Genomic DNA, 23,036 nt, shown 5'->3' with positions numbered 1-23,036 from the left:
TCCAAGGTTGCTATGTGACTAGAGATACAAACTTTCAAATATGCTGTGATTAAACAGAAGATGTGCCCTCGCTGACTAAATGACCAAATTGCCATCCAAGACAAAGACTCCTTGAATAAGGCTGTTACATGTCAACATTAGGAGGGTGAATTTTGACAAGAAGGATGCTTAGGTAAAGGAAGTTCTTCTGTATTTAATAACAGATCAGTTAGCAAAGCACAGGGCCTTATAGATTGACAGATTATGGAATAAGATGACATATTTACAGCCAAGATCAAAATTGACCTTCTCTGATAATAATAACCCAGGCTGGCAGAGGTATGAAACTGCTGAGGAATAGCAAGTGGGAAGGGAAGTAAAATAAATCATAAAACCAAGCCTGGGGTTTATAGGGGCCAGACTGATTTCAGGACCTGATAACCAAGGGCAGCATTAGCCAAAGTAAACATTTGTCACCTTGCAGTGTTTGGTGGAGAACCAGGTTGGCTTTTCGGAACCCACCATTCTTTACATTGCAACTTAAGAAATTCCCGTGTGGGAGGCTTCGGGAGATAAGCAGTAAAAAGCGAAGGAACCCAGAAAACTATCAGTATACCCTGACCTATCTTGGCAAACTGCTTTGCCATGAGAGAAACACGGATGTTCCTTGTGGACCTGACCTCCAGCTTTAAAATGCTAGGTGAAAATTGAACATGTATGGTTTAACCCCCCACCTCCTTTTTTGGGCAAAGTGGGAGGAAGGGAGTGACTGGCTGCACTATGCATTGTTTGGCACAAAAAACAATTTTTTTCTGTGTGGAGGGTGCCTCTTTCTTTTTTATTTATTTTGGTGGGAGGTTAATTCCTCTCCCCAAACGACAACTTTTACACTGTAAACAGAATTAAGATGAAAATTTAGTGCAGCATTACTTTTAATGGCAAAGAGCTATGCCACATGGCCAGTAGATGGACACGATGTACAGTGGTACCTCCGGTTACGAACTTAATTCGTTCTGGAGGTCCATTCTTAAGCTGAAACTGTTCTTAACATGAGGCGTGCTTTCGCTAATGGGGCCTTCCGCTGCCACCACGCCGCCAGCGCGCGACTTCCGCTCGCATCCTGGGGCAAAGTTCGCAACCAGGAACAGCTATTTCCAGATTAGCAGAGCTCGTAACCCGAAGCTTTCGCAAGGAGGACGGTACGTAACACGAGGTTCCACTGTATTTGTTGCTGGACGGCATGACTTCAGGCTACCTTAATATGGGGTCTGAATGTTTCCCCCTAACAGAAGAGCTCTTCACACATCCTTACGCCAGAATAGAACAAGGAGAACAAATTTGGCTCCTTGTTCTTGCAGTAAACCAAAAGTTCAGAAGCTATCTGATAGGTAGTCTTAAAGCAACTGAGGTGGCGTATCTTCACACAACATCTCTGAGCACAGTTGCATTAGGACTAGGATCCAACAGGAACAAGAGATAAGGAGATATTGTAATGTGTCTCCTGTCAACAATGATTAGCTGCCTTTTAGCTGTGACAGCTTATGTAAAGCTCACATCTTTTATTTCCAGTGAATTCTAAGCAGGAATTTTCCTTCAATAACAGCAATGGGAAACTTGCGGCCCCACGAATATTGCTGGACTGCAACTCCCAACATCCATGAGCATTAGCAATGCTGGCTGGAGCCAATGAGAGTTGGAATCCAACAACATCTGGAGGGCCACAGGTTCCCCACCCTTGATCAAGAGCTTGTACAACGTGGAGAGGAGCAGGCCTCTTTTAAACTGTCTGCACATACATGCCATATTGGAACAAAGATTTCCTCCTCACCTGTGCATCCAATTCCATGATATGGGCAACTTTGTTCCAGCCAAATCCGACAAATCTTCGGTCATACTCTGGACAGTCCTGCCTTACCACGACATATGGCTCAAAATCTGCTTCCCATTCAACTCGATATGGTGTGGTGGCTGTTCGCCACTTGGCAAAATTGGTTGGTGCATGCCCTTTTGTCCAGACGTGATACCTTGAACAGATGTAAAATCATTGGTCAGACGATTCACTGAAATGGGGCAAATGCTGGAAACTACCTTACATTGACTGTTCATGAAATAGCTGAAAACATGGACATTAGGGCTATAGCATCGAACACATGGTTCTAATGAGCAAAAGGGAAACCATGACTGACTAGGGGAGCATTCTTGTAATACAGTATGACACTTCACTTCCATGTTTTAAAGTAACTCCAGCCCTGGAATGAGATGTTGGCTTTGAGATAAAGCAACTGAAAATGAGCTAACATATTGTTCCTAGTGGTGATAAAGGCTTGTTTTTAATTCTGCAGCTTGTTTCCAAGGCATGCAGAATTCTGAAGGGGCATTTCTTTGATATCATGACAGAAATTCAGATTGATAAACACATTAAACAAAGCCTTGATAAATACTTTCAGTGCCATCACAGTTCTCGTTTTGTTGCTATGTGCCATCTACACAATTCCATCTAAGACAATCAATTCAATTTACAGGAAGGCATCCTTCTATATTTTCTTAATCTTATTCACGTCACAGCAAGGCCTATTCAAGCACAGCTTGAGCTCACCCCATTAAGACAACGATCAATAATTTTCTCTTGCACTTGTGCCTTTCCTGAAATCACTGACATGGGCCCTCACCACATGATTATTGATTAAACCAAGAAATAATTACATCACGGGCAGCATGTATTACAGTGCGCTCAAATGTTTATCGTAAGAACCAATGCAGTCAAGTCAACTTGACATGTTCCTGTCAAACATCTCAGTTCACCCACGGACTCTCTGAAAATGTTGGGCTTGACATGGAAATTTGGCTTAAGCTAGGAATCCTTGGGATAGTTTGTTTGTTCCACAGAACTAGCTAATGAGTAAGCACAAATGAATTGCATCTTTGTAGTAGCAGGTTCTGCTATACTGTAGCCATGTTTTACTAGGAACTGAAGAAACAGCAACAAATTACAACAAAGCAAAATCCTAGTTGTATAGATCCCAAACCATCTAGACATTTTCCAGAAGATATCCAGAATCTGTACACTAAAAATCATTATCCTTGCCTTTTCATGGAGATGCTTTTTTCTGGGTGTGAAATATTGGACTACAATTTTGTTTTCTGGGACTACAATTTTCATCTATATGGAGTGGTCACACATGAAGCTTTGGACATTGTGGAGGACCAGCAGGGACTGACACACTGCCCTCTGTTTTTCCTCCCTGCACAGATGCAGGATCGGGGCCCTGGAAACAGAGTATGATGTTGCACCCTGTCCCTAATAAACCACTGTGAACTGAATAATCCAGTGGTTGCAGCTATACAAAGAAAGGGAGCATCAACCAGGGCCTTTTGATGTACCCTTGCCCATGTAAGCCTAACAGACATGGATGGGATCTACACACATATAAAAAAATATATTGTGAAAATGCTTTTTAAAAAAGTTTACAAAAACATATTGAATTTGCCATAGCTCACAATTGCCATCTAGTGTCACATTTGTATAATGCATTTTACAACACACTTAAAACGTTTTATTAGCAGCTGTATAGCTGAGTCCATGGACAAGCCATTATTGCTATACATGAGAATCAGAACAAAATACTCTGCTTAGTACATAAGCTCCCTGGGATGAGGGTGTGTGCTGAATAATAAGAAAACACTCTATAGTGCCTTCTCCAGGTGCCTTAGCCCCAGATACCACAGTCACAACTCCTTCAACAGCATAAATAGCACTGACGCTCTTGTAACCATGGAAAAGGGAGAATAGGCCACCCCAGCATGAATGTGGTGGTTGTGGTGGTGGTGATGATGATGAAGAGTCCCTTAAGGAGTCTCAAAGTGGCTAACAATCTCCTTTCCCTTCCTCCCCCACAACAAACTCTGTGAGGTGAGTGAGGCTGAGAGACTTCAGAGAAGTGTGACTAGCCCAAGGTCACCCAGCAGCTGCATATGGAGGAGTGGGTAAGCGAACCCGGTTCACCAGCTCTTAACCACTACACCATGCTGGTGATGCATGTAGTTTGGTAGCAACTTCGCATGTGGACCTAGGAGCAGCAACAACTCACTTGACTGGACTTTCATTGTGCTGAAGAGCCTAACCACCTGGATGTCCCCTTTAGCAGGCCAAAGCTTAATAGTTTGACTCTTCCTGCCGCAAGGGAGCTGGTCACTTTTAATATGAATGGCTTGGTACAAAAGGCAGATTGGAGTCATACATTAATCTCTAGTTATGAAATACTTAGAATAGCCAGGCAACCACAGGATTTGCTGAGAAGTGGACTGAGAGGGTGGGAGGGGGGAATTTACAAGGGAGAAGTACTTTATATTTCTCTGCTGCCCAAAGGCAGGAAAGGTCATGAATTTGGGAAAGAGGTGACAAAAGCAATTTCACTGAGGGAAAGATTGCAATCTAGCACTTGGTGAGAGGGTTTTGGGATGCTGCAGGCATGATCAGCAATCATTGTCACGGAAGCCCTCCCTCATCAACTTGGCCTCAATAGTTACTAATGACTTATTAAGCCAACCTGAAAATAGAGGTGGAAATTGTCAGCTGCTTTTCGGGCGGGGTGGGTGTGGGTGAATAGGACTTGGAAGAATTAGACAGGCCAATAAAAGTGGGAGAACTAACTGTGCAATGATGATAATAGCACAGAAGCCCAGCCCACCTTTGTTCTCCGTTGTTAATTAGAAAAAAGAGGCAAGCCCCTAATGGGAAAATAAATGCTATGCAAGTGGAAAATTTGATTGATGAGGGATCATAAAAGTGAGGTCAACACTTGGAGGTTTTATTTCCCAGTAGATTTTTTTTTAACTAGGAAAGATTCAGTTATTTTCCTAATTACAAAAATAATAATAATCATCTTTTAAATTGTTACACAATTTAGGAAACACAAGAGGCAAGAGTATTTTTGGCACATGCTTTGTTCTTTTGTATCAACACACAATCTTCCTCCTCACATTCATCAACTATTCAGTTTGGACTTGTTAAGTGTTTGAAGACAAAGCTATGTGGAATGGGAGCACTCCACTGAACACTAAGACCAAGAAGCCCTCATGTATGTCAGCAAGGCTTGAAAAGGCCCCATCATCAAAAATGGGTTGGAAGACACACTCATAAGGGGTCAAGAATGTTCTAGGTCTTTTATGTAAGATTCAACATGAACCATCAAAAGAGGACACTTAATTATTGTGCCTTTGCCAAGAAGAACTATTTAAAAAATGTTTCTTTTAAAGTATTTAAAGCCCTGAGTTCTGAGCAGTCCCAAGCAGATGTTGAAGTCTCCCTGAGTGATCAACTTGGGAGTCCTCAACACCAAGGCCAGGGCCACTTGCAAAAACTCTGGATGGGAGGTTTCAGGATAGTGGGGTGAGTGGTACACACATGGGTGATAGCACCCCCATTTGCCCTGAGTGACAAACATAAGATACACACACTCCAAATCAGTACCCACCTGTCTCAGAGGCCTGGAGAGGGATACAGAATTCCCAAGGATGACAGCAATCTCCCCTCCCTGATACTCCAGCCTCTGTTGCTGTTGTCCTAAATTCCCAGGCAGGCATAGCTGGGAGACACTAACTCACCCCCTTGCCTGGTCCCAGTAATGGAAACCAGGCAAACCCCCTCATTCATTTTTAAATGATGGAAGTATGAGATGTTGTATCAACCTAACTGGCAAAGAACAGTGCTGGCAAATGCTAAAGCTCCATATTCAGTACAATTTAGGCAGCTCCATATGGCTTGGACCTTTCATGCTTGTGTACATCTCATTCTGTATATACTCCACTGAAATCACTAAGGCTGAGTGATCTTCACAGCCTTATCAAGTTTGCACCAAGTTTGAACAAGAAAAATACAAAGGCATTCCCAGGGGTCATTGTGCAATTGTTATTGACTCCCTCATCTGGAGAACCTCCTACATCACAGAAAAAGGGATGAGTTTTGCTGGTTGAGATGGAGCAATAGAAAGGGTGTGGAAGCTATAGCCTCCAGCCAGCATAGCCAATGATAATAAAGGATAGGCCTTGTAGTCCAACTAGGGAGGGTCACAGGCTCCCCACCCCTGCAATAAAGCATGGGAGTCAGTTTTCACAAACTTTTATATGCTTTTAACAAAGCCTTAGTATTCCCTGACTGCGGGTGAGTGGGTGGGTGTTGTTTTTTAAAAAGATGCATGCAGTACCTGAATGTGAAGAGGGTCCCCATGTCCAACATAGACAACAGCTCTGCTTTTGACTTGGGAAAAGAGAGGCGATAGCGGAGGGTCTCAAAAGCAGGTACAATGAGAGCCTTTTTTGTATTGGCTAAGTCCAGTTGGACAACAGATTTCCTGGAGGAGAAAAATGAAAAGAAAAAACCAAAACCAATTAGCAGAATCTTTAATTAGCTTTATAAAGACTTACCTGAACAAATACAGTTGAGAGGTATTAGCTCCCAGTGAGTACATTGCATTTGTTATACACCCATTGTCTAAATTGCAAGTTCTCATTTGCATTTGGAGCTTTTGCAGATAAGTGGCGGAAACAGGCATCACTGGAGGCATGTACTACCAATTCTCCAGGCTTCCCTGTTATGGCCAAATAGTGGTTTCCATTTTTCCCCTGTGAAGACATGCACAGCTTCTGCTTTGCCACACAGCTCATACGCACTAGCAAAATCACTGCTCAAAGAGGAAATGTTAGGAAGACTATTAATTTTGCCATTGGGATTTTTAAAAGTACACAATTTGTCAGTTGCTGAGGTCCACAGAAGTCACATTAGAAAAAAAACACCAAGCATTAGTGTTCAACATTTCTACCCTCTAACAATTCCTGAGTTATTTCTGCAAGAATTACTTTGTACAGTTTTCTCTCCCAGTCAAGGGGTGGTGGAGGTGGATTACTTATCAAACTTTATTTTGTACATTAATTAAACTGGAGCTCATTGAGCTGTTATTTCATGCCTGAGGTCATACATTGTGAGGTGATTTTCCATTGCTTTGAGTCTGAGCTCAAACCTCATATCTGGATATCTTTAAACCTGTGACTCTCCAGATGTTGTTGGACTCTTCCATCATCATGGTCAGGAATGATGGAAGCTGTAGTCCAACAATGTCTGGAAGGTCACAGATTCTTCATTCCTGCTTGAAGACCTTTGTCCTGTTTCTCTTCAGATTCTTCAAACAAGACAGGCCTGCTAGTGGGATATTGGTTGCAACAGCTGGAAATGAAACCTTCACTCAGGGAGGTTGACTGTGGTGGCAGGACAGCATGGGTTGCCTATCACTTTCTTCTATGGTTTTGAACATCTCATGGTCTTCTTCAGGGTATTGGAGACAAGAAGTCAAACAGACAGACAGACACAACTTCCCAAAGACATCTGAAGGCAGCTCTGTATCAAGAAGGTTTTAATGTTTGACGTTTTGCTGTGTTTGGAAGATGGGTGGGGTATAAATAAAAATGCCTGTTGTTATAAAACACATGCTCAACAACTGAGTTATTTCTTCTTGAATGGCCATTCAAATGTCTCCTGCAGATTGGGATATTTTATTTTATTCATTATGTTTATATTCTACCATTCCTTCAGGATGGCACATATGGTTCTTTCTCTCCCCATTCTATGCTCACAACAACCCTGTGAGGTAGGCAGGGGTGATGTGTCCCATTTTGCCACCTGGGGCAAAATGGGAATGTGTCACAGTGCCACCTCCCTTACCTGGGTTGTGTGGCGTCACCCATGAAGTGGTGGTGGCAGCTGTGACAACTTCTGGTGAGATCTCACTGAAATGTTGCAAGATCTTGCTGAATTCTCATGTGTGTGTTGTGATATCTTGCAAGATTTCAGTGAGCTCTCCCTGCTGCCAGCAGTGGGTAGGTGTCTGCAGGGCATCTGCCTCTTGGGTTTCCACCACCCAAAGTAGCTACCTCACTCTACCTCATGAGTGGGCAGCCCTGCAGGTAGGTTAAGTGGAGAGAAAAGGAGTGTGACAGGCCCAAGATCACCTACTGAGCTTCATGGCTGAGTGGAGATTTGAAACCAGGTCATCTTAGTCCAACACTTTAACCAGGACACCACAATTATTATATTATAGACGCATATTCTGCTCACACAGGTGGCTAACAGAACATCTGCATGGGTCTGACTGCTGTTGTCAGAAGAAACAGTGCAGCATCATTTTTTTTTATAAAACAAATTCCTTAATAAAATCTCGTTCTCCACTTATGTCAAATTCCGCTCCCCTTAACAGGATTAACTGTAATGATGTTTATGATACTGCTGTGAGCCTCCAAGGAAAATATTAGCAGACTCAAGAGCTCCAAGTTGAAGATCCTGATTATTACAAATGAAAAGGAGTCACATCCTAGGATTTGCTGTCACATCTGCTGTGGGGTTGGGAAGTAAATTGTCTGAATAAACTTTAAGTTTTGGGGATTTCATAATAGTTACCAATCAAAGATTTTCCCTCAGGTCCTCTGTGTGGATGTTCCATAAAATGAGGTAACTCTTGGGAAACTTTTCTGAAAGTTGTTTGAAGAGTCTGCATCAAATTTCCTTGTCAGTGTGCAAAGGTTATTGAATTTTATCAGCTTCCCATTATAAGTTTTGGGTACTTTTCCTTCTATTTCTTCCCCCCCTACTTTCCATCAATTCTAATTGACCCAGGCAACTGCTTCTAAATAGAAAGTTCTTTTACAACCAGCCTCCTCCAGCTGCCAGAATTATTCAGCGTTCGTGACACTCTTAATGATTCCACCCACTGCTTTAACTTGTGCCTTCTTCTGTAGCTTTGGCACAGAACTTGGCAAGACCCACAACGTACTGAAGCAGGAAGAAGGTGCACTGAAGCCATTTGCATCTCATTAAATGCAGTGGGGCTAAACTAGTTAAAATGCTTTCATATTGTCCTAATCTGTAGATCATTATCTTGACTTTCTCTGCTATTACTGTAGGCTTTCCTCAGCTTTAGTGTGCAAACAGGAGACAGAACTGGATTCCTACAAGTGCTGATAAGTTTTGCAGGACATTTCCAGGCAATCAGTTCTCTAGGCTGACACCCAGAAGCTACACTGCAACTGTATGCTGATCACTGTGTGATGACTGATGTTGGTCCAAATGGCAAATCAGGGCACTGCAAGATCTGTCTGTGTGCATTGCCAAAACAACAACCGTTGCACACATATCACAAGAGTTGGTACTTCTACCTAGCAGTACTATTACTACACCCGCTCTCCTGCAGTTTAGCATTAATCTAAAGCACCCGAAGGCAGCGTAAGTAGTATTTTGAAAATAGCACCTTGTGTTTGATGTTGTTTCTGGAATTGTGGGAATACTTTGAAAGGGTCAAGACCTTTGTTGCATTAGTAGCATAAAAAGACCCTGCCCTGCCCCTTTCTTGTCCTTTATAAAAAGGAAGATGTAACCAATGGTTAAGAAGAAATGGGAGACAAAGTACCACTAGAGTGGCAGTCAAATGGCTACAGGTATATGACTAGGATGCTCTTAAATATGCTTGGTACATGAAACATATTGTGACACATATGGATGATGATTATGGTCACAGCATTATTCAACAGCTCTGATTTCTGCCCTGCTCGAGGTAGACTGCAGTAATGCTGGATCTTCAGATTGCTACTAAAAGCATGTGTCTCATCTATAAGCCACACAGCTGTAGAGCAGCGTTTCTCAACCGCTGTTCCGCGGCACACTACTGTGCCGCGAGAAGCTGGCTGGTGTGCCGTGACGTGAGAAGGGCGATTTTGCAGCATCGTGGTCCCCTTTCGCTCTAGCTGCAGGAAGCCGGCCAGAGCCTCCCCTTTTTTTTTGCAAATAAATTTTGGGAGGGAGACCGAGGGAAAGCCGCCCGCTTCTCTCTCACGCCGCTTTACGGCTGCTGAAAACCCCCCGAGAGAGAGCAGCGCCGCCGTACAGCACCCAGGCTCCCTCCTCTCCCAAGGTAAAGGGATCTGCCGCCGAGAGTGGGAGGGGGGAGAGGGGGCGGGAGGGGGGAGAGGGGGCGCAGGCGAGAGCTGGTGGGCAGAAAAGTTGGCCAAGTCGCGGCAAGGCGAGGCAGGCGCGCGCGCAGGTAGCTCGCGAACTGCGAGGCGCCAACCCGGCAGCGGAGAGCTAGAGCGCGCGAGGAGGGAGCACGCGCAGGCGCCGCCGCCGCTCTTCCAGCCCAGCTGCCATTCTCCCAACACTAAGCGCTCCCCTCTCCCCTCCTTCCTTTTATCCCACACCCCCATCTTTGCCTCGCTTTCTCCCGCCCTGCCCGTGGCCGCAATGAGCTTGACCCGCCGGAAAGCAATATTTGGCAAGTGTTTCTTACAGTCATAATTATAATATAGGGCGGCAAAGAGTTAATTTTTTAACTTTTTTAATGGTAGTGTGCCTCGTGATTTTTTTCACGGAACAAGTGTGCCGTGGCCCAAAAAAGGTTGAGAAACACTGCTGTAGAGAACAGCTTTAAAATGCACATAGTGTGTGGCACTGGCACCAGTGGAAGCCTGGGCCTTGTTTCCAATGGTGAGCGGGTTGGTCATGTCCCCAGGGGCGTAGGAAGGGAGGGGCGATGGGGGCGCTCCGCCCCGGGCAGCGTGATCCCGAGGGCGCCATTGCGGCTGTACCCTCCGCCCATGCTGGGCGCCCCACCCCCGCAGGCAGCGGTCCCTGCCCCCAGAACGTGCACCACGCCCCTACGGGCAGCAGTCCCTGCCCCCAGAATGCACGCCAGCCCTGCCCCCACCTGCTCTCCCCCCTCCCCGGTGCCAGAGCAGGAAGCTCTGCCACTGCACGTCCCTCTCCTGGTAACCACTTCAGCTGCTGCCATGACCAAGTTCCCAATAGACCACTCTCCCATATAGCCCCTGCTATTCCTCTCCTAAAGTTCTACAAACTGTGATAATCTAGATGAGCTAAACAAACTTGGGGTGGGTGAATCTGTCAGTGAGCACCACTGGCAGCAGTGGGACACTGACTTCTTTCTTTCTTTCTTGCTTTTCCCGCTGCTTCCCGTAATAGTAAGAAGAGAGACCCTGTGGCAAGAGCCCACCTGCCATTTTGCTTTGCACATAGTGCCCCAGACCAGGGACAGACCTATGCAAGGCCAAGATTTGACACCCACCCCAGCCCTCATGGTGCCTTCCCAAAGCTGGGTAAGGGAGGTGCTGGGCTTTGGGGTGGAGGGGTGAGGCTCTGGCAGGATCCTAGAGTCCTCCTTCCCAATGTTGGGCAAGTGCTAACTAGGCTTTGGGAAGGAGGACTCTAGGATCCTGTCAGAGCCCTCAGATGTTGCGTTGCATCATCTGAGGACATTGTGTGTTAATGTGGGAAATGATGGCTACCACACAAAAAAAGTGATTTCCTGCAGCTATCAGGCACACTCCCTCCAACTTTAAGAAAGAATGAGTTACTCTGTTGCTATTAATGAGCCACCCACAAACTCCACACCAGTCCCACCCTCCCATCAGCAAAACAGGGTAGAGGTTTAGTTTTGTCTGCCCCCAAGTTGAGCCAAAAGTTCTCTCAGCTCTAGAGTGGGACAGGGATCTCCAAGAGAATCCTCAACACCTCACCCAACTATAATTCTCAGGGTTCCTAGGGCAAGGCCATGACAGTTGCAACTCACTAGGTAGCTTGGTTGGTTAGAGCATAGTGCTGATAATGCCAAGGTTGCAGGTTCAATCCGGCTGCACATTCCTGCATTGCAGGGGGTTGGGCTACATGATCTTCAGGGTCCCTTCCAACTCTACAATTCTATGATTCTATGTCCAAAGTGCCAAAATGAGAGGTGTAAGCCAGGCATCCCCAAACTTCGGCCCTCCAGATGTTTTGGACTACAATTCCCATCTTCCCTGACCACTGGTCCTGTTAGCTAGGGGATCATGGGAATTGTAGGCCAAAACATTTGGAGGGCCGCAGTTTGGGGATGCCTGGTGTAAGCTAAGGAAGGTAAGCCTCACCCAGAAATGGGAAATGAGCAGTATGTGAACTTTGTTATTCCTTGGGCTGAAGAGCTGCCTGGTTCCATTACTAGGCAGTACTGGAATGTCAACAGTATATGAGCTTCATAATGGGAAAGGATCTATGTTAAGACTCAGGATATTATATCTGAATTTGAGGCTTCATGCTGAGGATCTATATAAACTCATTTAGTGGACATTTCTTTCCAGTTTGCTCAATTAAGGAGAGTTTCAGTCAATCACACTTGCATTAAACATAGTGCTTCTGTAAGCTGACTCAAGTGTGACTCAGTACTTCTAATATATTTATATTATGTGCCGGGGTGTCTGAAGTAGAAAGATTTGTGCAGCCTATGTATTTATTTCTATACAATGCCTGAGCAGATTGGTTCAGGTTTCACACATAAATATCTGCTTTCCAGCACCTACTTCTCACCCACATTCTAAAGAGAAAGAAAGAACATGTGGAAAATTGTATTTATGATTTTTCAAAGCAACAATGCCCCCCTGAAATCCCAAGGCATGCTTGTAACAACCCTTCAACAAAAAGCTATGTATTGACCAAACTGCAGATCATGAGCTAAATGATGAAGCGATAAGCAATAATAATGATTATGCAATGACTCAGTGAAGTGGTGACTCAGCCTCCAGCATTTGCATCATTGAATGGGAACCACAGGCTCTCCACTTGTCTTTGGACTACAAGTCCCATCATCCCTGACCACTGGAATTGCTGGCTGGTACTGATAGGAACTGGAGTGCAACAGCATACGGAGGACCATGTGAAGATTTCTCCATCCCTGATCTAGAGCGCAAAAGACTGAAGCTGGAAAAGGTCTCTGCCTGAGACCTCAGAGAGCTGCTGCCTGTTGGGCTGGACGGAAAAGTGATCTGACTTGTTGTTGTTGTTTAGTCGTTTAGTCATGTCTGACTCTTCGTGACCCCATGGACCATAGCACGCCAGGCAATCCTGTCTTACACTGCCTCCCACAGTTTGGTCAAACTCATGTTCGTAGCTTCGAGAACACTGTCCAACCATCTTGTCTGATCTGACTTAGTAGAAGACAACAACAACAACAACAACAACAACAACATAATAATAATAATATATTTATTATTTATACCCCACCCATCTGGCTGGGTTTCCCCAGCCCAGCCACTCTGGGCGGCTTCCAACAGAAATATTAAAATATTAAAATAATCTTAAAGATTAAAAGCTTCCCTAAACAGGGCTGCCTTCAGATGTCCTCTAAAAGTCTTGTAGTTGTTTTTCTTTTTGACATCTGGTGGGAGGGCGTTCCACAGGGCGGGTGTCACTACCGAGAAGGCCCTCTGCCTGGTTCCCTGTAACTTGGCTTCTCCCCGCGAGGGAACCGCCAGAAGGCCCTCGGCACTGGACCTCAGTGTCCGGACAGAGCGATGGAGGTGGAGATGCTCCTACAGGTATACTGGACTGAGGCCGTTTAGGGCTTTAAAGGTCAGCACCAACACTTTGAATTGTGCTCGGAAATGTAGTTTGTAAGTCTATGTAGTCAAACCAGATTGTAAAAGATCATTGAATTATAATAGAGTTTATTTTCAAGTGGTATTGTTGCCTACTTTTCTGTCAGGATAGGCTAGGACAAATAGGGATTTCATTTTGTGGTATTAGGATCCACTATGATATTTTGAACACAGTATTTGTTATGCTATTTTGTGTAAGTTGATTTGCATATTTTTGTACTGTGTCCTTGTAACCCACTCAGAGGCAATCATAGTTCAGCGGTATATAAATTGTGGGCATAACTAACAAACTGGATACAATGCTAAACTGTTTAACTGTTAGTTAAAAATGAAATCATGAGCTTCCAATTTCCTCCTCACACCTGCAGTGGTACAGAGAGGTGCAGGAGACCCAAAGTGTAACTTAATTGTTCAAGAATAACCCAAAAAATATATATTTTATATTACCCCCTCAGAACTGTTTCACCAGTGGTATGTGGTCTTTCAGGGGAAGGGAATTCTTCTATGTTAGGGCATAAGCAATGGAGCAAAAGAGAGAGTAGTCACAAATTGACATGTAATAACTACATTTCAAGATGCGACAGAAAAGGACCAAAGTGGAGCATCCTAAAATTAGATGGTTTTTCTATTCAGTATCTATTTTCTAATCAATAAGTTGGTTTGCGTGTTCAGCACCTTGAACTGGAAGACTTTTCTAAGACTCTCCAAGGCACAAAACACAGCTCACCTCTCACTTTCCAGAGCTGACATAAACATGTGTGTGCTTGCACACAAATGTGCAGAAATTGCTGGCTCTAAGCATTTGAAACAGCTCCTGAGCAGGGCCTGTTGCAAGGACTGTAGATTCTGCTCAGCTGAGTTTGAGAATGCACACATTGTCCTTAGCCAAGGTGGTCCTGGAACATGGAATCCAAAACAGGAGAAAGTGAAGTGGTTCATAAAACTTTCAGCTAAACTGCAGGCAGCAAATAATGAATGGAAAGTATCTATCAGGAGACTCTATCACTTGTACTAAAATGGATATGGGCAGAAAAACAAGATGTAATAGGAGTAAAAAAGGGTTTGATAAAAGTTGGGTAAAAACAACAACAACCCTCTCTAAAAGAAGCAGCTCATGAAAATCAAGGATATTGGATCATTTTTCTGACCACATGGTGTCCTCCTTGTTCCATGTATTGGAAGAAGGTAAAGGGTGGGGGGAATCTTCGTTAAGAGAAGCCGTGTAAATAGAGCAGAGGGCTGAAGACCACGAAACCCAAATTGTTCATATTTATTGCTATACCACCATACACATTGAAGTCCTCCCCCCACCTCCAAAGTTCAGGGTAGTAATTATTCTGCTTTGACAAGATCTTATCTTTCAATCACTTATCTAACCTGCTTGGATCACAGCTCCATTTTCAAGGTACAGTGCTGGGTTAACAGTATGTCAGGGAGATAACAACTTCAATAACATTTTTCACATCCCCTCTTGTTAAAGACATCCTAGAAGAATAGATACCAGAGATGGGAGAGACCTGTGGGGCACCAGGTCCATTTCCATGCCATTTCAGGATGTGATTGTACATTTAGTGTAGCTTTTGAGCATTTTAATGTTTAAAAGTGCCTCATAGTAGAGACTTTCACAATCTCCCTTTGGAGTACAGTATATTATCTAGACTCACAATTTTGAATACAAATTCATGTTTTGTAATACAGTGGTACCTCTACTTATGAATTTAATGCGTTCCGAACGCACATTTGTAAGTCGAAAAAAATTGTAAGTCGAATCCCAAAGGAATGCATTGGGAGAAAAAATTCGTAAGTAGAAGCAACCCTATCTAAAAATTCATAAGTAGAAAAAATCCTATCTAAACAGCATCCAATATGGCGGACGGAGCTCCATTCGTAAGTAGAAACATTCGTAAGTCGAGTCATTCTTAAGTAGAGGTACCACTGTATTTAAATTTGACCATTTCTACTATCACAAACTGTTCTGTGTGATAGAGCACTGAGTATTCTATAATATTCTTGCTTCCTGGTGGCTGCGGGATGGGTGGGGCACAGGGTAATTTAATTATGCTTTATGGAAATTTATCAACTGATTTTATTATATTTTGTATGTTGCAAGCCACTTCAACATATTTTATGAAAGTGCCTATTATGAATGAATGAATGAATGAATGAATGAATGAATCCTCAGTAGCACAGATTGCCTTATCTGGGCAGGGATAGACTAACTTATGTCTGGTAACCTCCAGGTTAGATGACTGCAATGTATTATACATAGGGCTGCCTCTGAAGGTTCAGAAACTTCAGCTAGTGAAGAATTTGGCAGGCAGGTTGCTTAAGACAGCTTGTATTACACTGCTTCTGGCCCAACTGCACTGGCTGCCAATTAGTTTCCGGGTCCAATTCTAAGTGCTGTTTTTGACCTATAAAGCCTTATTTAGCTCAGGACTGCAATACCTCAAGGGTCACCTCTCTCCACATGAACCTACCCTGAGATCATTCTCTGAGGCCCTTCTTTGTGTGCCTCCTCCACGAGAGGTCTGGAGAGTCAGGGGCAGAGGAAGGGGGGGGAATGGTCCGCCCCAGGTGTCATCACTGAGGGGGGTGACATTCGGCACGCTGCCCGCCCGTGACTCCCAAGCCTGCCCCGAGCCATCAGAGGAAGAGGCAGAGCTTCGCCACCTTGCCGGCAGCCTTTTCCCCTCTTCCCTCTTTGTTTTGACAGCTCAGGGGAGACTTGGGAGTTGCAGGCGGGTGGCACACCATTGCCCCCCCTCCCGGGCTGCTTGGGGGGGGAACCTCCCCCGAGCTGTCAAAAGGAAGAGGGAAGGGAGGAAGGCTGCTGGCAAAGCGGTGTGGCTCCCTCTCCCCCACGCCCAGGAAGCAGCCCGCCATGGGCGGCTCGCTCCACCCCCATGGGCAGCTCGTTCTGCCCCCCCCAAGGGCGTCTCGCCCCCAGGACACTCACCACGCCCCCTGGCCCCACAGCATATGTGCCGCTCTGGGTGCCGGAGCAACTAGCTCCGCCTCTGTGGAGAGTATTAACATGAGAATGGACCTTTACTGCAGTAGCTCGCCGTTTGTGGAATGCTCTCCTCAGTGAGGTTCAGCTGGTACCTTCATTATACATCTTTGAGCGCCAGACAAAGATGTTCCTCTTTAACTAGGCCTTTAGCTGATTGTGCTGTGGAAGGGGAAGATTATTGATTTGGGTTGGCTTTCCCCCCCAATTTTTCTTATGTATTTTGTGTTTTTTTTATATTGCAATTTTATGTTGTGAACTGAACTGGGATCTACGGATGAAGGGTGGCAGATTTAATAAAAATAAGTAATAAATGAAATGAAATGTAGGGCGGAGAGAGACTCGCTGTCTGAAAGCCTGGAGAGCTGCTGCCAGTCACTGTAGAAAATAGAGTTAGATGGACCAATGGCTTGACTCACTATAAGGCAGCCTCCTGTGACCCTGCATGTCAGAACAATTCATGTGTTTACCTGAGGTACTCGTAGAGTCCATACATAGGCAAGAAGTCAATGTCTGACAGGAACATGTATGGCGTGCTGATATGTTTCATTGCCACATTCCGTAGGAGGTTCACCGGATAAAATTGGCCCTCCTTGTACACTATGTGGTATCCAACATTGTGGCGGCTCATGAGGACCTCAGAGCCTTGAGCGTAGCGCAGAAACTGCTGTGCCTCTGCATCAGAAAGGTAGAGTGCCAAGCTGATTGGTCCTTCCCAGTGTTTGCAGATAGCTTCAAGCATCTGGAGTCTAAGAGGAGAAAGGAAGGGTTAGAACAGGGAAATTTTTACCACTGGGATGCCCCCCTTTTCTGTTTAAACTCTTGTACTGGGAAACCTCCAAGCAAATATTTCCACATATGTTGATACTTTGAAGTCGAAAGATCACTTGGAGATCCGTCTCCGAAATGGGAGCTTCAAAGACCAACTAAAAACTGGTACATTTTACACCTTCTCTAAAATGAAAGAAATATTAATTTTAAAGATTTTGTCCCATCACAGAGAACAAGGAAGGGGGAGATGCAGCAGATGAGGGCCCTTGGAATCATTGGAGAGGCAAAAATCACCTTCAATATTTTGAAAGAATGAAACCATGTAAGTAATAAAATAGGCAACTGTTTGTTACGTCTTCCCCAACCTGGTACTGTGCTGAGTAGCTGTTGAGTAATCCTCAACAATCCAGGTTGGGGAAGGCAATGGTATACTCGAGAGAAGGTGCCTACCACTAACATTGTATTGCTTCATTCATTGCTGTTGTATTTTCTGCTAAGGAAACCATTGTTTAGCTATGCTGCTTTGTATATAAATAAAAGTTTCCCTCAGCTGTGGGAAGCTGCGGTACTTCAGGGAGCCTTACTTAGGTTACTAATATTTACTTAGGACATTTATTGGTTGTTATTAAGTGGTAAATTCACAAGGAGTTGAATTTATATTGAATTTCTGTTTCAACATTCATTCTGACAGTTTATCACTGATTTAGCTTTGCGAACTACTGTTGGATGTGTCCACAGTGTTGTTGAGTTTTTATTTGACCAGCCATACTTTGCTGTTAAACGCTGATGGTTTGGATGCTCTTTAATGCTTTGAAAAGTCAGGGTGGGATTATGGTAGAGGGTAACAACTTCTTCCCTATTTCACTGTATCTGAAGAAGTGTGCATGCACACGAAAGCTCATACCAAAATAAAAACTTAGTTGGTCTTTAAGGTGCTACTGAAGGAATTTTTTTATTTAACTTCTTCCCTCTTTTCTAAAAAGTGGTAGAGTGCTCTTTCCAAATAACACCCCTTGATGCTCCTGCTTCTCTGTGGAGTTTGCAAAGCAGTTGCAGTAATAATAATGATAATATAGAATTGTTAATTACCTTTCCAACTGTAGACAACATATAATAAAAACAAAATTTTAAAAATCCCAGATAACCTTAAAACAACTGTGTGTTTTTTAACCCAGCATTGTTCAATAGCAACTAGAACCACACTGATGTGGCTACATAGAATTGAAGTACTTAGCTGCTGATGTTAACGTAGATAAAGTCTTTCTGTTTTTTGAAATCATGTGCATGTGCTGGGGTAGAGATGTCAGAAGAATCTGTTGAAATCAAGACTAGACTTTCAAGTGGATTTATTTCCACCTGCCCATTTGACCCCCATTATGGCACAAATTCTTGCTATGAATGATGCTTGCCTTAGTTCTTTTAAAAATAGGCACATTATACATAAATAGATGCATAAATTGCTTTGCAATATACACTATTTACATATTCATTGATGTATAATTGCTGCTGTCCTGACAGGTGCCTCAGCAATTTTCTTTTTTTAGAAGTGTTGTTTTTTTTACTCCATAGAAGTTGTTTGTTGCTAGAGACAGTCAACATGGACTAAAACCCGCTTCTTACTGTGAATTTTTTAAAAAATTGAAAAAATAGATGCATTATGGTTCTTTTAACATGGGAAGGTGTGATCTCCTTTGCTATCTGTACACTTCATCTGTGTTCCTTAATTAAAGGTTCTTTGTCAAGGAGGGGGGAACCAACTGGATTTTACTGCTCCCTTTCACCCTCCATCCATAGCTGCCAAGTTATCCCTTTTTAAAAGGGATTTTCCCTTATGCTGAATAGGCTTCCTCGCGAGAAAAGGGAAAACTTGGCAGCTATGCCTCCATCTATCCCCTAAATCTTTGTTTTAAAATATTGAGTGTCCTTGCTCCAGTCCCAGAAAAATTTCATTCAAGTGTTGGTACTGACCTTTAAAGCCCTAAACGGCCTCGGTCCTGTATACCTGAAGGAGCGTCTCCACCCCCACCATTTAGCCCGGACACTGAGATCCATCACCGAGGGCCTTCTGGCGGTTCCCTTATTGCAAGAAGTGAGGTTACAGGGAACCAGACAAGAGGGCCTTCTCGGTAGTGGCACCCGGCCTGTGGAACGCCCTCCCAGCAGATGTCAAGGCAATAAGTAACTATTCTACTTTCAGAAGACAACTGAAGGCAGCCCTGTTTAGGGAAGTTTTTAATGTTTGATGCTGTACTGTTTCTAATATTCGGTTGGAAGCTGCCCAGAGTGGCTGGGGAAACCCAGCCAGATGGGCGGGGTATAAATAATAAATTATTATTATTATTATCCCCCCCCCACTGAAGTTGTTGACTTATAACTTCTAGTTATTTGCTAGTGGCAGCCTATACAGACCTATTCAATCCCCCTTGTACTGTGAATTTAAAAACCAATGGAACACATCCTCATTATTGTTCTTTTTTACATGGCACAAAAACAGATTTCAAGCTGTCAAACACAACATCATGTTTAGTATAAGTATTTAGAACATAAATTAACAGTTTTATGTTTTAGCAGATAAATGCATGCAACCATTTTCTGTATAAAATATGTATTTATGAAATAAAATGTTGCAATAAAATGATCTATGTGTAATTAAGTGGCATTGCACTGAATGAAGATGAGTGCCTGTAAAACGTTTAATATGCCAACAGGAATCCTTACAATCTAGAACAGAAAGAGCAAAATATCAACAGGGTGCTAAATTGTCTCTCCCGGATGTCTGTCTGAGGAAAACAATGCAGGGTGACAATTTTATATTGAACTATGGAATCAAGATAGGGAGACAGGCTGCAATGCTACTCCATTTACCTTGGAGTAAGCCTCATTGAATGCAATGGGGATTGCTTTTGAGTAGACATGGTTAGGATTGCAGTCATAGACCCACTTTGCTTTTAAGGTGCCACAAGACCACTTTGAAATGGAACACACATAAGATAACTGATCTGTAGACATTGCTGATATATGTGTGTCTATCATACTGTATGACATTTGTATAATAAAAGGGTATTTATGCATCAGCTGATGACAAAACAGAAGAACCAACTGTGCAAAATTAAAACAATTGCAGCAGAATGGAAACTACCAGACAAAAGTGCAAGTGAACATTGGAATGGATTGAGGCAAATTAATAAATCTTTACCCAGGGGTCAGTAAGTGGCCACCAGTGAACCTAATCTCAGCTCTGGAAGATGCCTGTGGTCTTCCAGTTGCCAAGCTGGAGGTGAAAAGTTTTTTTGGGGGGGAGGCATTTGTGGCAACTGAACTTGCTGGCAGGCTGCTCTCAAGGGTGACTTGAGGCTCTGCTATTTTTTCCCTCCTTGGTAAATGTTTAAGAAAACTAGCCACTGATTACATGTGTGAACACACTCCAAGGGGCAGAGTGTGGTGGGCTTCCATCACATAAGGAAGTTCTTCTGTATGTGTAGCTGAATGGTGTTTAAATTAAATTAAAAGGAGAAACAAATGTAAAGCCAATAACTGTTACAGAAGTTGGGTACCACCCTTACTTCTGTAGCAAGATACCAGGGGGTTCAAGGCACTCACCCAGGGTCTGTGTTCCTTTGGAGAATTGAGACACGGTAGAGACTGCCATAGCTTTAAGAAATATGTTTCATTCACCTATTTACACCTTCAGTCTGCATGAAGGGATTCCAGATCTTTTAGCATGGTCATTTCAAGAGGGACTTGCAGCACAGCACTGCAGCCCTGGAGTCAAAGGCATCTCTCCTAGCCAGCCTTCAACCAGCCTGCCCAAGATGGATCCCAGTCTTTTCTCTCCCTCCTTCTTTCCATCACACCTTGCTCTAAAGACTCTCTTTTCCTGACACCTCAAACACACACCCCATCACCATGGCAACCTCTGTCCAGGTCCAAGAATTCCCTTTGATGGGCCACCAACACCTTTTGTCATGTTAATGCCTCTATCCCAAGTGAGGCCCTGGCTTGGATAGGAAGCTTAGCCTGTATTTTTTTCCACTGGCCTGCAATCTTCCCTTCAAATAATCAAAATCCTACCAATTATTAAATTTCAGGGTTTAGGGGGCGGGTCCCCCCATAATCTACAACATAACATTTCCCATGTATATCGCTGAATTAAATCTTGCCTAGTAACGGTCCCCATCCGCTGTAGCAAGAATAACTAGAGCAGCCATAAGGATGTGAACAAGTGTTTGGTATACCAAACCCTCTTATTTCATTAATCTAAAGCAGGCATCCCCAAACGTCGGCCCTCCAGATGTTTTGGACTACAATTCCATCTTCCCTGACCACTGGTCCTGTTAGCTAGGGATCATGGGAATTTTAGGCCAAAACATCTGGAGGGCCGCAGTTTGGGGATGCCTGATCTAAGCAGAAAAACCAGCAAAAATAAATCCCAGTCCCCCTAAAATATCAAGACATGGCAGTTAGATTTTCTTCTGCATCTCCCAAATCCCTACTACTATAACCTGCCTATTAATGTTTATATGAGGCACAATAATCTTTTTTTTCTTCATCACAGTAATAAAAAATAATACTTTTTTTTCTCCCGCCATCTTTCCTAAGCTGTGCAGCAGAAAGAAACAACATGTTCAAACTGGCAAATATAAATGCTGATTTCAACATTAATAGCTTTCCCCTGCAGTTCTGAATGATCCTGATGACATCCAAGAAGCTTTGCTTCCCTAGATACCAGAGATTACGTTTGCTAGTCTACACCTGAATCATTACTTTCTCTCTTTTTTTAATCTATTATTGAAATGAAGGTTATTACTGGGTGTGACACACACTTAAATTAGAAATAGAGATTGATAGATAAAAATAAAAGCAATCCCCCAAAAGGTATGTTCAAAGCTTTAACCAGCCCGTGATAGGAATTATAAATAAAACATATGCTGCTGTTAAGCAATACAGTAAAAAGCACAGTGGATTTCTCTTCCCTATTATGCAACAAAAAGCAGACAATCAGCATAGATGGATGGAACCGATATCAGATAAAGCTCCCAATTGCTTCAGTGTGGGCATGGAAAAGTCTAGCAGAGTCCCCGGGCCCTTTCTGGGTGTCTGACATACTGCAACAGTTTATCTGCAGGAGTGGAAGGATATAGGATTACTACCTGGGTGGTATTTCATTGGCCTGCTTGGCGATTCAATGCCTAGGCAGATTGTTGGTCCTCCAAATGCTATCTGAAATATACTCGGAGTCGAGAGTGAATTTCATGCTCTTTATTCAGCTCGTAGTCATCAAGGAGAAGAAGAGAAGAATGCCCTTTTCCCCAAGCCATCTGCTTATATACATTATTTACACAATGGGCTTTGCGTGATTGGCTACTTCAGGGCTACACCTGTGGGCCAATCAGTTTGTGGATTGACTTCTGCCAGCAGACTGATTGGCTGCTCCTGCAGGCCAATCAGGTTGCGGATTCTGGATCCTATTGTTCTATGATTCAGCTCAGTACATAACACTATCATTCAGCAACCACCATCTCTGGGCTTGTGGAGAGGGCCATAGAATTGGCATGATTTGTTGCGGACTGCAAAAATTCAAGTTGACACTCTGTCTCCTCCACAACAGCTGATCAGCGCTACAGGGGATGGTATTTTGCAGCAATGGTGTCTCACGGGAATGGGTAGGTTAAACATGCCTTTATAGGTGAATCTATCTACCAAATCTGCACTTTTTGAAACAATCTTGGAAACACAGCACAGTCCAGCCTTCAAAACTCACACCTTCCCAAATGTTTCAATGCAGTCCTCCAGTCAAACAATGTGTACAGAA

At 43.6% G+C, this 23,036-nt stretch overlaps 1 protein-coding gene across 2 annotated transcripts in view; it reads right to left on the bottom strand.

Moving 5' to 3' along the window:
• Positions 1-23,036, bottom strand: part of LARGE1 (LARGE xylosyl- and glucuronyltransferase 1) — a 315,504-nt gene that overhangs the window by 7,805 nt on the left and 284,663 nt on the right. For both annotated transcript variants that reach the window (XM_035126642.3, XM_035126643.3), the window contains exons 12-14: positions 16,924-17,202; positions 6,183-6,329; positions 1,808-2,003 (exon numbers count right to left, since the gene is read on the bottom strand). In XM_035126642.3, coding sequence (XP_034982533.1) covers positions 1,808-2,003; positions 6,183-6,329; positions 16,924-17,202 — 622 coding nt within the window. The remainder of the gene's footprint in view (positions 1-1,807; positions 2,004-6,182; positions 6,330-16,923; positions 17,203-23,036) is intronic.

Source organism: Zootoca vivipara, chromosome 9 (assembly GCF_965207765.1).
Source record: "Zootoca vivipara chromosome 9, rZooViv2.hap1.1, whole genome shotgun sequence".
In the NCBI taxonomy this organism is placed as follows: domain Eukaryota; kingdom Metazoa; phylum Chordata; class Lepidosauria; order Squamata; family Lacertidae; genus Zootoca; species Zootoca vivipara.
The sequence above is the reverse complement of the archived record's forward strand: the minus strand, read 5'-3'. Positions and strand labels throughout refer to the sequence as shown.